The sequence below is a fragment of the Leucopleurus acutus genome (assembly GCF_964270905.1).
Source record: "Leucopleurus acutus genome assembly, chromosome: 7".
In the NCBI taxonomy this organism is placed as follows: Eukaryota; Metazoa; Chordata; class Mammalia; order Artiodactyla; family Delphinidae; genus Leucopleurus; species Leucopleurus acutus.
Genome location: NC_139150.1, coordinates 36152317 through 36167476, shown reverse-complemented (window position 1 = coordinate 36167476; position 15160 = coordinate 36152317). Strand labels below are relative to the sequence as shown.

Sequence of the window (15160 nt, the reverse complement as noted above, 5' to 3'; positions counted from 1 at the left end):
AGGCATTTGACAAACTTATTCTTTCTAAGAAAAGCACTTAATAAATAAAAATACTACTTCTTTAACTTGTTAGCTTTCAGACCCACAGTCAACCCCACAATGAACAGTGAAACACAACTGAGGCAGCCTCATTATGCTACAGTCAAATATTGAATATGACATTTTCTGGATGTTACAGTGTAGCCAATGAAATAAGAAAGAAAAATAACAGAGGAAAATATTGAAAAGGAGTCTAAATTAGCAGCACTGTCCAATAATAGAGTTGTCCAGCTGGAATACTCAAGAAAAATCTATGAAAAATTACTAAAATGACTGAAAGAGCTCAGGAAATTGGCAGGTATTTAAATAAATATACAAAAATCAACAGCTTTTCCTAACATCAGCAAAGCTCAAAAAATATGATGAAAAACATCCCACTGTCAAAAGTAAGAAGAGGGACTTCCCTAGTAGTGTGGTGGTTAAGAATCCACCTGCCAATGCAGGTACACGGGTTTGAGCCCTGGTCCGGGAAGATCCCACATGCCGCGGAGCAACTAAGCCCGTGCGCCACAACTACTGAGCCTGCGCTCTAGAGCCCACGAGCCACAACGACTGAGCCCAAGTGCCACAACTACTGCAGCCTGCACACCTAGAGCCCACACTCTGCAACAAGAGAAGCCACTGCAGTGAGAAGACCACGCCCTGCAACAAAGAGTAGCCCCGGCTCGCCGCAACTAGAGAAAGCCCGCGTGCGGCAACAAAGACCCAACACAGCCAAAATAAATAAATAAATTTTTTTTAAAAAGAACATAAAATACTATGGAATTGACATTATGTGAATTAAACTATAAAGCCCTACTAAGGCACATACTATGGCACTACTAAGCTCTACTAAGGCACATACTATAAGAAAACGGGAAAGAAATCATGTTAATAGATTGACAGATGTTAACAGTGCGATGAGATCAACTATTTCCAACCTCATAAATTTAATGCTTTTCCAATCTCTGTATCAATGGGATTTTTGCAGTAATCCTGACAAAAACTTTTAAAAATATATATCTGGACGTTGGGGAAAAGCATGTAATGAAAGGCAAAAGTCTTTTTTCAAAATAATAATAACTACAAGGAGATGCCCTACAAAGCATTTATCCATATAAAACTACAATAAGTAAAACATATAATATTGGTGCCAGAATACTGACAGATCAATAGAACAGAGTGAGAAACAGATCTACGTATTAATGAAAATTCAGTATATGATTTAAAATGTCCTGTTAAATATATAAGGAACTGGTTAAATTGTGGTACATCCATTATCAAATAAAATGGAATATTACAGTTATTAAATGGAATATTACAGTCATTAAAAATGAGGTAGATTACACTGATGTAGAAAGCTGGTCGTAATATAGTATGATGTAAAAAAAAAACAATGTAAAGAATAGGAAGTACAATATGATCCCTTGTGTTTTATTTATTTGTTTATTAGACAGCCACGCTATGTATAGAAAATGTCTGGAAAGATACACATATCTAAATAGCACTGTCACTACCTCTGGGATTATAGTAAGGAGAGGAATAAGAATGGAGAGTCCATCAGTCATTACCCCAACAGTGAAGAGATGGCAAACTCAAATTAGAATAATCTGAAGGGGGTTTATTTATAAAAGTAATAATTACAAAGTTGGGAGGTGAGGCCTACAGAAACGACAGGGGATGAACAGGACTAGCTATAGCATAACAATTATCACTCTGGCTCCCAAAAAGACAGGACACAGAGAGTACCAGAACCCAGGTAATATAAGGCCGGCTACCCTGAGTGGAGAGAGAATAAATATTCTGACCTCATTCTTCTTCCCTTCAATCTCCTCTTAAGGCTGAACCCAACCAGAAACGAGAAGACCTGGGAACTCTTTCCCTGGGGCAGAGAACCAGGTGGAAATGGGTGAAGGACAGGCGTGGAGAAGTAAATAGAAGGTACCGGGCGGGCCCAGATTTCTTTTACCTTTTTATAAAATTAATTACATAAATAGAAGTAAAATATCTTCATTAGAAATGAAAAACTTACATAGAAAGCTAAAATTCCACCCTCCATAATGCTGGATCTTTCTCCAGAAGTAATCATCTTTATTTTTTATCATCATTTTGATGGGGTCTGTCACTGACTTTTTTCTAGACAGACACACACTCACCACAATAAAACACACAGAATTGCTTTAGGAGGCGTTGTTTGCTCAACATGAACAGTATTAATCACCCTATTACCTTCTGCAACCTTTTTTTCTCACCATTTTCAGTTCAGTTATAAAATAATGCTCTAGAAACCAAGAGGAACAGTTTAAATCTCCTCAGGGTTGTTTACACCCTACCTCAGTGGTTCTCAAAATATCCCCCCACTCCCCCAACCGCTGCATTAGCATCACCTAGTAATTTGTTTAAAAGGCCCCACCCTAGTACAGTGAATCAAAAGCTCAGGAAGTGGGGCCCAGTAACCTTCCTTTTAACCTGCCCTCCACGTGACTATCATGCAGGCTAAAGTTTGAGTGCCACTACTCCATCACCTGTGCCCTTGCTAGGAATCTGCTTTTTAACTAGATCCCGGGGTGATGCGTAAGTAAACTGAAGTGTTAAGAAGCCGGTCTACCTCTGAGCCATAAACCTAACCACAATCCATATTACCCGCACCTATCTACACACAGGGTATTATGAGTGGCTTCTGGGGATGGGAAGGGGGAAGGCCAGCAAAAAGAGCGGTGGTTTTTAACCTCTTTGAATTTAAATCTATCACTCCTGTGGGAAAAACATCAGCACTGCATGCCCTAGTTAGGCAGAGCATGTTAGCAGTGTTGTCTTTTGTGCGTGACAGATAGCACATAACTACCTTTAAACCACCCTGGAAATGTACCGCTCTTAGGTGTCAATATTATATCATAAGTTCTCATTTTTCTTTTAAAATAAGTTAGTTTGAATGTTAACCCCAGGCATAATAAAATTACGTACGAATAGCTAACCTCTGTTTGTATCACTAATACTGTAATGGGAATCCATCATTTTAAAACAAAGCGCAGGGATACACCTTTTCTGCTCTAACAAGGATACTTTTATCAACATTTACAAGTGTATCTACCCTCCACTTCCATACTGCAGGCTCCACCTCTACATAGCTTGTGGGGAGGGGAAAATGTCCCCAGAATTCCACCTTTAACTTCCTGCTGCTTCCCTGAAAGGCTGACATTTTCTTTCAAAACCTGCACCCTAAAGCCCCTCTTCCTTTGCTCTTCTCTCATTTTTCTCCACGGAGTCTTCAGGTCTGTCCTGAGTCACAGGCAAACATGTTGACTTTCTCAGGAAATCTGCCAAAGTAACAACATATACATGTGTGCTTGAGAATCCTACTGTCTCACTGCTTAGCCAGCCTGACTCGGGCTAACACAACGATCTGCTTTTTTAAGGCACTTCCAGTTTCACTTCCAGCTCCTACCAGGCTTATGCCCCGCCCCAAGGCAGCACAGCCCCCTCTCTCTGAGCTTTCCTGACACAGGAAGTAGCACAGTCAATTCTGTGGGGCCCAAACCCAACTTGACTTGCCTCTCCCTTCTTAAAGCAATCTCAAAATCAAAATTTCTAAAGCTCCTTTTCCATTTGATAACTTTTCTTCCACACAAAGAAAGTTTTAATCAAGACACGATAAATTTGGGCCTTGGGTTTTTAATTACATAGCATCAGGAAAAATAATATAACTATTCTATCAAACAATTCTATTTGGAAAGGAAACATGTTTCTAATAAAGATGTTAAAAAAAAAAGAAAATAAAAAAAAAAGAAAGGAACATGTTTACATCTCAAAAGTGCTATAAAAAGATTTTGGTATGGTAAAACTAGTTTGATTTCTATCCCCAACCCACACAATTGTTTCTTAAAATCATTTATGGCAATTGAGACAGAGTTCATTTATAAAGATTTTCTTCTACCAAAAGCTAGACTCAAAGTATGTACAGAATTACCTAAACATTCTAGAGTCAAATTCTGACTTTAGTTTTATCTCATGGACGTTAATAATTTCATGAATTAAACACAGATTCACTTTAAGGCAAATCTTTTGACTTGTTGCCTTTGTAGGGTTTTGGGTTTAACTGTTGTTGTTTGTTGTTGTTGTTAAGCACACAACGGTGGCTTTTATTTAAAGTTAAAGCTCAAAAATATCATGGAATAGTAATTTCTGTTTTTAATATATGCATAGTTTTTAATAGAAATACTGGATAATTAGATCACAAGAATTCATGACTCATATTCTTCATATACAGCAAAGACAGTCAACAATGTCTTCCATTAGAGTCCCAAACATACTGTAACTCTAGAGGTGCTCTGATGCTAAGGTTCTTAAAGAAATGCAAACCAGTAAATGGGTGGAAATTCCTCAATTATCTGGATTTAATCAGCTTTTATCCTGCCTGAATAGAAGACTATCTTCCTCCTATGAATTAATTCTCATATTGCTTAGTAATTTGAAAGGTGGAGAATTCATTTTTCTTTTCCAACTATCCATAAACAAAGAAAAAGACTGAGTTGGCAGTGCTCAACTCAAAAACAGGACATGTTCCAAAAGTCTAAAACTACTGTACCTCGTTTTGACCTTAGAATCCCATTTTCCCATAGAACATTTTCTAAATGGATGGCCCACCAATGTCTATTAAGCCCACAACATAAACGAAATAATATTAGAAACACTATAACTGCTTGAGAAAATTTAATCTCAGATTCCAACTTTGGGCCACCTAAAGACAGAATTTTCAACAAGCATTCCAACCAAGTTTGAAGTAGTTCATTTGGGAACCACTATGCTACATTATTTTCCTCAAATAATCTACTATGTCAGACAGCATCAACACAGCACCAGGCTCTCCAACTGATGCCTGAAATATTCATATTCTATACCACTGAATAAAGGGATATATTTATGCTTTAGCTTGTGACAAATCAAAGTTTATTATGGAAATTAAGAAGGCTAAAAAGAAGTCTAACATCCATTCTTACACTAATTTCAGAGAGGGAGGTACTCATATCCACAAAAAGGTGGGATTCTGAATAGGGCCAAATTTTTCTATGAGAAGTTTTGTATCTGCTTAAGTGACCAAACAAGCACTGAGTTAAGACCAATGTTCAGAATCACAGAACATGGGAGATTTTCTAAGAAGCAATTTAAATATGCCAGATCTGAGGTGAACCCACTCCAATGCAGGTACTCCTACTCCTTATTATGTGAAAAAGTAGTGAATGACTAAAAAGAAATTTAATTAAATAATCCTACCACAAAAATTGAGAACTTAAAAGGAGTGCATTTCTCAGGAGGAACAAAGGTAAAACTGAAGACTGCAAATTCTCTCTAGTGGCTAAGACAGTGGTCACCTTTGCTTACGTTCAATCTTGTTACCAAAACTTACCTGCTATGTTTGCTTAGGCTATCTATAAAGTGAGATGTAAAGCACGATGGCTAAAAATACAGACTCTGGAATAAGACAGCTTGGGTTCATATCCTAGATAATACTCTTAATAGCTGCGTCATCTTTAGCAAGTTATTTAACCTCTCTGTGCTCCAGTTTCTTCATCTGCACAATAAAGATGATAAAAGCATCAACCTTAGAGGACTGTAGTGAAAATTAAATGAATTAATCCAGGTAAACCACTTAGAATAGAGCCTTGCACATAATAAGCACACAGTAAGTGACCACTATTATCTAGATATTCAAAAATAAGCAGGATTTGGAGAAGATAGGAAAAATTAAAGCTGAAGCAACAATCAAACAAACAGAGGTGAAAAAGTGATACACACACATGGAAACAGGGCATTACACTTCCCTGCAGAATATTCACGAAGAATAGTAGAGACTGGAATAATGAAGACCCAATTATGCTGGCCTTGAATGACAAACCAAAAAATATTTTACTTACAAGGCAGCCAGTTAAATTTGTGACCTGATCAGATCTGTGCTTTAGCAATGTTAATTATAATGATTATATCATATCACTACTATTTATGCAATTTTGATGTTCTCAAACCCAAAAATTTGTTTGGTCAACTAACACACTGTTGGAGTCTATTGCTAAACTGTTGTATATCTGAATCAAATCTGAAATCCTCACTGTGTCTGGTACATAGTAGGCATTCAATAAATGTTTTATTGTTACTTTTACTGGCCACCAGAGCAGTGCAGTAAACAGTCAGAGGTTATATGTATATGTATTGTAAGAAATATGTATTACAAATGAAGCAGCCAAGTAACAGCTGGTAAAATGTTAAGTCACTGCTGAGCAGTATACTTGCCTAAAACAGGGGTAATCACCCTTACTTTTCATTAAAAGCAGATAAAATGGAACCTTGTATATTTTTAAATCTCATAAAATTTAGCTGTCAGATTGATAGTCTTCTTAAGGATTATTTGGGCAATATCTTTGTAATGGACTACCCAGTGTTCTTATGTGATGATAAATTTAAGGCAGATTTCCTCAAGATATCTGCACTCCCATGTTCACTGCAGCATTATTCACGATAGCTAAGATAGAGAAAGAACCTAAGTGTCTGATGAATGAGTGGATGAAGAAGTTGTGGTATATATAAACAATGGAATATTATTCAGCCATGAAGAAAGAAGGAAATCCTGCCATTTGCAACAACATGGATGAAACTGGAGGACATAATGTAAAGTGAAATAAGCCAAAGAGAGAAAGACAAATACTTTAAGATGTCACTTATATGTAGAATCTAAAAAGATAATAATAGTAATAATTTGGTTTTTAATATAAAAGTCAAACTCATGGAAACAGAGAGTAGAATGGTGGTTACCAGGGCCTGGGGAGTGGAGGAAATGAGATGTTGGTCAAAAGGCACAACCCTTCAGTTATAAGATAAGTAAGTTCTGAGGCTCTAATGTACAGCATGGTGACTATAGTTAATAGTACTGTATACTTGAAATTTGCTAAGAAAATAGATCTTAAGCATTCTCACCAAGAAAAAAGGTAGTTATGTGAGGTGATGAATGTATTAATTAACCTGACCATGGTAATCATTTCGCCATGTACACAAATATCAAACTATCACATTGCACACTTTAAATACATACAATTTTATTTGTCAGTAAAAAAGGGAGAGAGAGAGAGAAAGGAAGGAAGGAAGGAAAGAGAGAAAGGAAGAAAGGAAGGAAAGAGAAAGAAGGAAGGAAGGGAGGGAGGGAGCAGAAGGAAGGAAGGAATGGAAGAAGGGAAGGAGGGAGGGAGGAAGGAAAGAAGGGAGGCAGGAAGGAAGAAAGACATTTGAGACACTAGTAAAAGTAATATACTAATAGTTAACATAGTAAAAAAAAGTGTTCACTAGAAGATTGATTGCCAACAGATCTTAGAAGCACATCATGACAAGATGGTTGATATAAGAGGCTAAACACATATCCCCAGATTCATTGATTTTTTTCTGGTGGTGGTAGGGGGAAGTCAGCTTTCCAAGATGTCAGTCAGTGCTAACTTTTAGAAACTTAAACAAACAAACAAACAAAAATTAGTAAGAACATGCCATGATTTGGCTTTCTTGGGCAATCAATCATTCTGGCAACACAAGCATAAAACAAAGTAGGCCTGGATTTCTACATACCTTCTTGTAAAGTACTTTTTTAAAAAAATTTATTTATTATTTATTTATTTTTGGCTGTCTTGGGTCTTCGTTGCTGCACGCAGGCTTTCTCCAGCTGCGGCAATTGGGGGCCACTCTTCACTGCAGTGTGCGTGCTTCTCATTGCGGTGGCTTCTCTTGTTGCGGAGCAGGGGCTCTAGGCACGCGGGCTTCAGTAGTTGTGGCACGTGGGCTCAGTAGTTGTGGCTCACGGGCTCTAGAGCACAGGCTCAGTAGTTGTGGCGCACGGGCTTAGCTGCTCCGCGGCATGTGGGATCTTCCTGGACCAGGGCTCCAACCTGTGTCCCCTGCATTGGCAGGCGGATTCTTAACCACTGTGCCATCACGGAAGTCCCACTGTAAAGTACTTTTCAGTTACAGTTTTAGACTAGAGAAAAAAAGTTCCGGCTGTCTTGTGCTTTTTAAAGCTTCACGTATCTTGCAAGTATTAGAATTTAAAACCTTGAAATGTACTCACTTAAACACATTCCTGTCAGCATTACCAACAACGCTCCATTATCCATTTTGGTACTGTCTCCAGATGCTTTTAATCCCCGCCTGACTTCTCCCTACCAACAAGTACTTGGATACCATCTTTACCCTGTCTGCCCCCATTACTTGGTTGTGCTTAGGGAATTATAATTACAGTGATCCCGCCTTTAAAACATCCTCAGAGCACAAAGCCTCTTTGTATGATTGGGGGTGAGGGGGGCACCTTCCAGGCTCCACAGCAAAGTGTGGGTGGTGGCAACATAGGCAGCAACGAAAGAAGAGGAGCTGGGGCCTCTCTGGAGGCCTTCGGGTCTGGTTCAATATTGTTTGAGGGGTTTTACGAGTGGGTGTCCAGCCCAAAGGTTCTACAAAGCCTCTGCACCCCTCCCATGAGGAGAGTAAAGGACAGGACCTGTTCTGACAGATGGAGAGATCACCACCAAGCCCAAAAGGCCAGGGAACAGAAGGGAGCATGAAAAGGGGGAGAAAAGAAAGCAGGAGCTGAAACATACTCCTTTGTGCTGTTCTCAGTACTTCAGGTAATGAACTGTCTGACAGTGAAGCTATCACCCCAATGAATCAGTGGCTAGTACTGGTATTACCAGCACCCAGTAGGTGCTCACTCAAACATGTATAGAGGCAGCAGCAAAAATCTACATAGGAAGACAAATCTATTAAAAATTTAAAAAAATAAAATAGCCTAAAAGCCAAATGAAAATACTTTTTTTAAATTATTAGAGTCCCATCTTCTAGTTGCACAAGTGATTACGAAATGAATACTTGTTTTACTTTGCCTCCCCTACTACTTCAGTGTAGACTTCAAAACTGCTCACTTTCCAGCTGTCTGACAATAAAACAGACTTCAACTAAAGATCAGTGAGCACCATCTGCAAACACTGAAATCAAAGGTGCTGAAGCAGAACAGATACTGACAGGTGACTTTCAACTCAAGGTACATCCCAGAAGCACTACAAAATGTTCTACTACTTAATTGCTTGCAGCTCTCTCTTCCATGCATGTATTTCTTCCTCTTTACCACTTCTTCCCTTCTTTCAACAGGGTCAAATGGTTATATCAAAACTTACAATCTCTCCCTCATTTCTACACATATTTTATCACAAAAGCAGACAATACAGTGACAGCTTTCCATATCATGACCGGAGGGGGCTACTGATAAACTCTAGTATAATCCCATCATTCTCCTCCACCTGCCCAACATGGTTAACTGTCCCAAGCAGTCCCTAGAATAGCACTAATATCCATTTAAACTAAGAACAGAAAAAAAACCCTGAAACTGCTTTGGGTGAGGCTTATAGGTGAGAACTGTTTATTCTCCTTGCGTGGGCATAAGACTAGTTCTGTTAAACATTTTCAGTTTTATTTACATACATTTTCTTTAAAAAACAATTTCTTCAAGACAGCAGCAAAAGCACAATGGAACCCTCTATCCATCACCCTCAATCATGTTTAAAAATAATAATAAAAAAGACAATAGAAACCACTTCAAATTGTACCTCTCCCTTGAGCCCGCAGAACAGCACTCTTCCATGACAACTGTTCTGAAAAAACACACTGCCATTATTTGCAAAAGCAGTAGGAAGTCCAGTCTTGTCCTTGGTTCAGCACTCCCCCTTCCTCTCTCTCCAAGAAAAAATGAAACAGCAGGAAGCGTAAACAACCGCTTAATGGAAAATACAAATGGGCAAATATTTTCAAAATTGGCTAAAAAGCCTGAGGTCTTAAGAAATTCAGGAATACTAGTGTAGGGGGAAATAGGAAGAGAAAAATAGTATCGTATTTCCCCCTCAAAGTGAGCACTATGTGACTGCATGAGCAAATGCGCACGTAGCTACTTTCTCTCCTTCACTTACCAGATGCTTTTGTCTTTTTAATGATTTCTTTCTCATTGTCTTTCCATAAATAATGGTATTTATCAAATTGTTTATTCTGTACAATTTCTCCAGACCCATAACAAATTTTACAATTTTGAGCCGAACTCTTTGGTTCAACTCTTTGGTTCAACTGAGCATGGTAATGAAAAGCCAGGGGTAGGCCCTTTCCCATGAAAAGCTCACATGGAGAAAACTCTTTTGGAGTCTCAGGCCTAGCAGTGACCAGCCCTCTTCACAGAGCCTGTGGTGAGTATGGACGGGTAACAGCTGGACCAACAGTTACAAAGCCGCAGGGCCATGCTAGTTCACAGAGCACCTTTGTGAGGATTAGAAAAGGGTGCCCCCACTAAGGGGACAGTTTCCACACAAGGTGTTCATCTTGGTAAGCGGAGCACAAAATGGGTTTCTACTCCCACTTGCGAAACAAAACAAGCACCCAGTGCTGAGAACAACCTATACAACCCTAATCAGCAGCCCTGGGGCAAAACTGCACCTCCAAAATAGGTTTCCAAAAAGAAGAACGTCACCAACAACAAACAGCATTTCACAAATTTCATTACCAGAAATTCTCACACATGTTAATATAAATTCATTCATAAACATATTAGGACCAGAGGAAAAAGGGTCTAGCAAAGAAGGAAAACTAGCAAATTTGAGAGAAAGGAAACTCTTCCATCTAGAGGAATAATGTTGTTCCTAAAGCCCCCAATCTTTGACTACAGGTTCAAATAGCTGAATTTCAAACGCATGTGCTAAGCTAAAACATGCAAACAATCACTATCATCTGCAGAGAAAGGCATGATCACATACATTTACCTTTGGGGGTTTACTTTCTCCAATTTGCTAGTTTTCCTTCTCAGTCAGACACTTTTTTTGCTCCTATCCTGACTATAAAACCATACACAGTGATACAAGTGGTTAAAGTTTATAAAACCTGATAAACAGCCCTGGTGGGTGGTGGGCCCCTTAGCTACCTGCATGAAAATAAGAGGAATAGACAACCTGGATTATGAAGGGTTTAACATTCAATGGCTTCCAACCCTATCACTCTTTTATGCCCTACAAAAGAGCTAAATATCACATGGGTCCAAATTAGTCCCAGTCATGCAGGAGGGGCAACAGAAGGCAGCCTGGGGACTAGGCTGGGCAAAGCTGAGAAGAAGTACAGCCCAGAGTCAGAAGAAACCTTAAGGCAGTGGTTCTCAAACTTTAGTGGGCATGAGAATCTACTAGGGAACATGTTCAGAATCAGATTTCTTGGTCCCTCCCTACATTTGACAGATCAGAATGTCCTGGAGCACTTATATTTTGACAAAATTCAAACTGCTGACCTAGGTCCACCAGAAAGTTTAGAAAGACTGGGAAATCCTCCACGTGCCTATCAGCTGTTCCAAAATAAAAGTCATCCATCACAAAACTAGGCTTTGCGGGTCAGAATGGGGTGAGAAAAGGATCATCAGCCAGCATGCCTAACAGGCTGTGCTGGGCTGGATGCTGTAGCTAGAGTTTCACTATTAAGGGACAAAAACCCTCTGCTATGTAAACAAGAAATTATTTTGCATGTTGAGAAATATTTCAAACATCTGAAAAATATTTAAATATCTCTGTACCCTACATCCAAGATAAGCAAATCTTAATTTGCAATTATCTGATTCAGGTTTAATAATAGAATACTAGATATAACTAAAGCCCTCTGTGTACCCCTGGATCAATCCCATTCCTCACCCACTCTCCTGAGAGGTTACCACTACTCTGAATTTGGTGTTAGTTGTTACCATGAATGTTTTTATACTACTACTACATATGTACACAGACACAGACAATATTATTTTGCATGTTTTCAGATTTTATGCAAGTGGAAACATTCTCTAATAATTCTTCTGTTATTTACTCCCCCAGCCCCTGTTATGTTTGTAAGATTCAACCATTTTAATGCATGTGGCTACAGTTTATTTTTCACAGTGCTCTAATATTCAATTGTGTGGGACTATCTAACAATTTATGTATTTCCCTATTGGTGGACATTTAAGCAGCAATAAACATTCCTGTACTTCTTTTGTACTTATTTTCTTGGACAAGTGTGCAAAGATTTCTTAAAGTATATACCCAGAAATGGGCATTTTAGGTGAACGGATTTGCTTGCCCTCCTTTAGCTAGACATCACTATGCTACTCTCCAGAGTGACTGTATCTATTTACATTCCCACTAGCAATATATTAAAAGGTGATTTCCCCATAACCTTACTAACACTTGGTTATCACAGCATTTAATTTCTGCCAATCTGATGAGTGTGAAATGGCATGTCACTGATGTTTCAATTTGCACTTCCCTGATTTTAAGTCTTTGACAAGTAAATTTTCATATATATATATCTGTCAAATATGTTTTTCTCAGTTTTTAAGAAAAATTTAACCCATCTTGTCTGAATCAGGGCAGCTCTTCCCAAAGAACCTTGCCAACAGCCACCACAACTGGAAAGCTGAGGTGCGGGAGGGCAGCAAGAAAACAGCTGACTTAAACAAGGAATCATCTTGGACAAAGAGCCCTAATTAATGCATTTGCTAATTAGTCTTTCCCTTCCCTCTTTTGTCAAGGCTTACTTCCAAGACAATACTACGGCCCCCAGCCTTAGAACAAGAGAGAGAATGGGGGGGGATGGGGAGTACCCAAAACATTATGTAAAAGTACTTACAACTGTCTTTACTCAAAGAAAATGATGTGATTGCAGACCAATACCTATTACTCAACCTTGTAAGATACCATCCACCTCTAACAGACTCCTTTCAAGCTCATTACCTTTGGCTCCCTCTTTAAAACAGCCCAATCTTTTTCTCTACACTAGACACTGTCCCCCTCCCTTCATCTCCCTTCCCCCACAATGACTAAATTTCCTCCTTTTCCCCCATTCTACAGCTTCTGTTTTCTAACTCCACAGGACCCTCTTCATTGACTATAACACTACTCTTTCTCGTTGCCTCTAGAACCCCAAGTCCCTTTCCAAGATGCATCCACAATAAAAACAACCCACCCAAAAGAAAAACGGGAATCCCATGCAGTACATGGCCCTCTTCCATGCCAGGCAGGTGGGTGACCTGTCCCAATCCTCTCACTTCCTACCCCTTCACGCCTGGGATAGCTGTGCTTTCTCTGGGGGTTCCCCAAGTGTGACAGGTCCAGACCACCTGAGAAAACCTCATTTGGCTTTCTGTGGCAGAAACGTCTTTACTAGGGCCATATATACACTTGTTTGGGGCAGGAACGAAACTCGGGCCATTTCGTGAAAAAGACACCTTACAGGCGTCTCCACAAAAGCAGGCAGGCCTCCCACCTATTAATTCCAGCTGGATTGGTTTCGTCCGTGCAGTGGTGGGAAAGGTGGCCTGGCAGAGACCAAATGGTCCCCGCAGTAAGAACTTTCTGAAGCTCTGACCCACTCACTCAAGAAAGCCCTCTTCCCAGAGAGGACAACCTCACAGGAGTCTCTCCTCCTGCGGCTCCCCAGGACACCACGAATCCCCCAAATCAGCCGCCGCTCTCCTCCGTCCCAGCCTGCAAGAGATCCTTTCTCATAAGCCAGCCCCAAAAGCGCTGGGTGGGCGTGCCTGGGGCCGAGGCCTAGCGCCCCCTCCTCCACGATCAATCTCTCTCGGTTCTCCGGGGCTAGGGGCTCTTCCTCCTCCCAGCGCCCCCTGCTCCGGGCCCGCGCCGGCCCATAGTGACCCTGGGTCCCAGCCAGGTTACGACTTTCGCCGGCTATGTGACCTTGGGCAAGTCACTTCCCCCTGTAAACCTCCGTTTCCTCCGCCGCCCAAAGGAGACCTAGAGAGGTCCTGCCCTGCCCACCCTAGGGGAGGGGGTTACCCACCAGGGGGGAAAACGCTTTGTGAGCCGCTCCGCGCAGCGGAGACACAGGGCTCACAGGGGCTCCGGGGCCGGACTAACCTGACCCGGACAACGCTCCACCCCCGCCGCGGGGCCGGGCGGCTGGACCACACGCCTCTGGGCGGCCCCCCAACACACACATCCGAGACCAACCCACGCCCCTCCCCGCCTGGCCCGCTCCTGGACCCCGTACCTGCTCCCGGCGCTCGGCCGCAGGCGCCGCCACCCTGGGCGCCTGCCCGGAGAGGCCCGTGGCCCGGAGGGCTGAGGCGGCCGGCTGCAGCGGGCTCGGGCCGGGGAGGCGGCGGCAGGGGGCGCGGACGGCGCGGGGGCCCGAGCTCGGCGGGGCCCGGCCTGGGAGACGACGACTGAGGCTGGAAGTGCGCGGCGGCCGCGGCTGCTGAGGCGGCGGCGGCGGCGACCGCGGCGGCGGCGCTTCCGCTCATGGCGGGGCCGCGAGCAGCAGCTCCGGCTGCGACTCGACTCCGGCGCGGCGGGCGCTGGCTGGGCCCGGGCCGGCAGCGGCGGTGGCGGCGGTGGCGGCGGCGGCGGCGGCGGCAGCAGCGGCGGCGGCAGCGGTAGCGGCGGCGGCGGCGGCGGCGGCAGCGACGGAGGCGGTTCCCGGAGGAGGAGGAGGAGGAGCCGGGAAGCGGCGGCGGCAGCGGAGGGGGCGGGGACGCGGAGGGGGGGTGGGGACGCAGCGCCGCCGCCGCCAATGGGCGGCGAGCTCCTCGGCCGACCGAGGCTCACGGGCTGGGCGGGCGGCGCCGTGAGGCGTCTTCTGCTGCTGAGGCGGGGAGGCTAAGGGCCGTCCGCCGGGACAGCACAGTTTCGGGGGCTACTCCGCCCCCGGTCCGCCTCCGGGGTAAGGCCACGGGCCTCCGGGGCAAGGCCTCGCGCCACCCAGGCCCGGCGGTGCCTGGGGCTCCGCCGCGGCTGCCTGTGGCGCCGATATCAGCGCCCGCGAGTTTGGCGGGGGCTTGTCCCGGGTAGCTGCTGCCCTCCGGCGCGCCCGCCCGCCCGCAGGCTCCCATTCCACGGGTTGTGCCGCCTCGGCCTCCTTCCTCCACCTCTCCCCACTCTAGACCACGGACTTCTCTCCCTCTCTTGGCTGTTTCCTCAAAGTTTTTCCTTTTCAGACACTTAGGAAAGAAACTCTCCCTTCCCTTCTTGGGCTGTGTCTCAGTGGTAAATCAGTCCCTGTGGACCCAGAGAGGGTAGCAGAAGCAGAAACGAAACAGATGGAGATGCGCTGC

General features: G+C 43.0%; 1 protein-coding gene across 2 annotated transcripts in view; it reads right to left on the bottom strand.

Moving 5' to 3' along the window:
• Window positions 1–14350, bottom strand: part of RNF38 (ring finger protein 38) — a gene marked incomplete at its 5' end in the record, with an annotated part of 122984 nt that extends 108634 nt beyond the window's left edge. For both annotated transcript variants that reach the window (XM_082843208.1, XM_082843209.1), the window contains one exon: window positions 14098–14350. In XM_082843208.1, the coding sequence (XP_082699334.1) occupies window positions 14098–14350 (253 nt within the window). The remainder of the gene's footprint in view (window positions 1–14097) is intronic.
• Window positions 14351–15160: the final 810 nt, after the last annotated feature.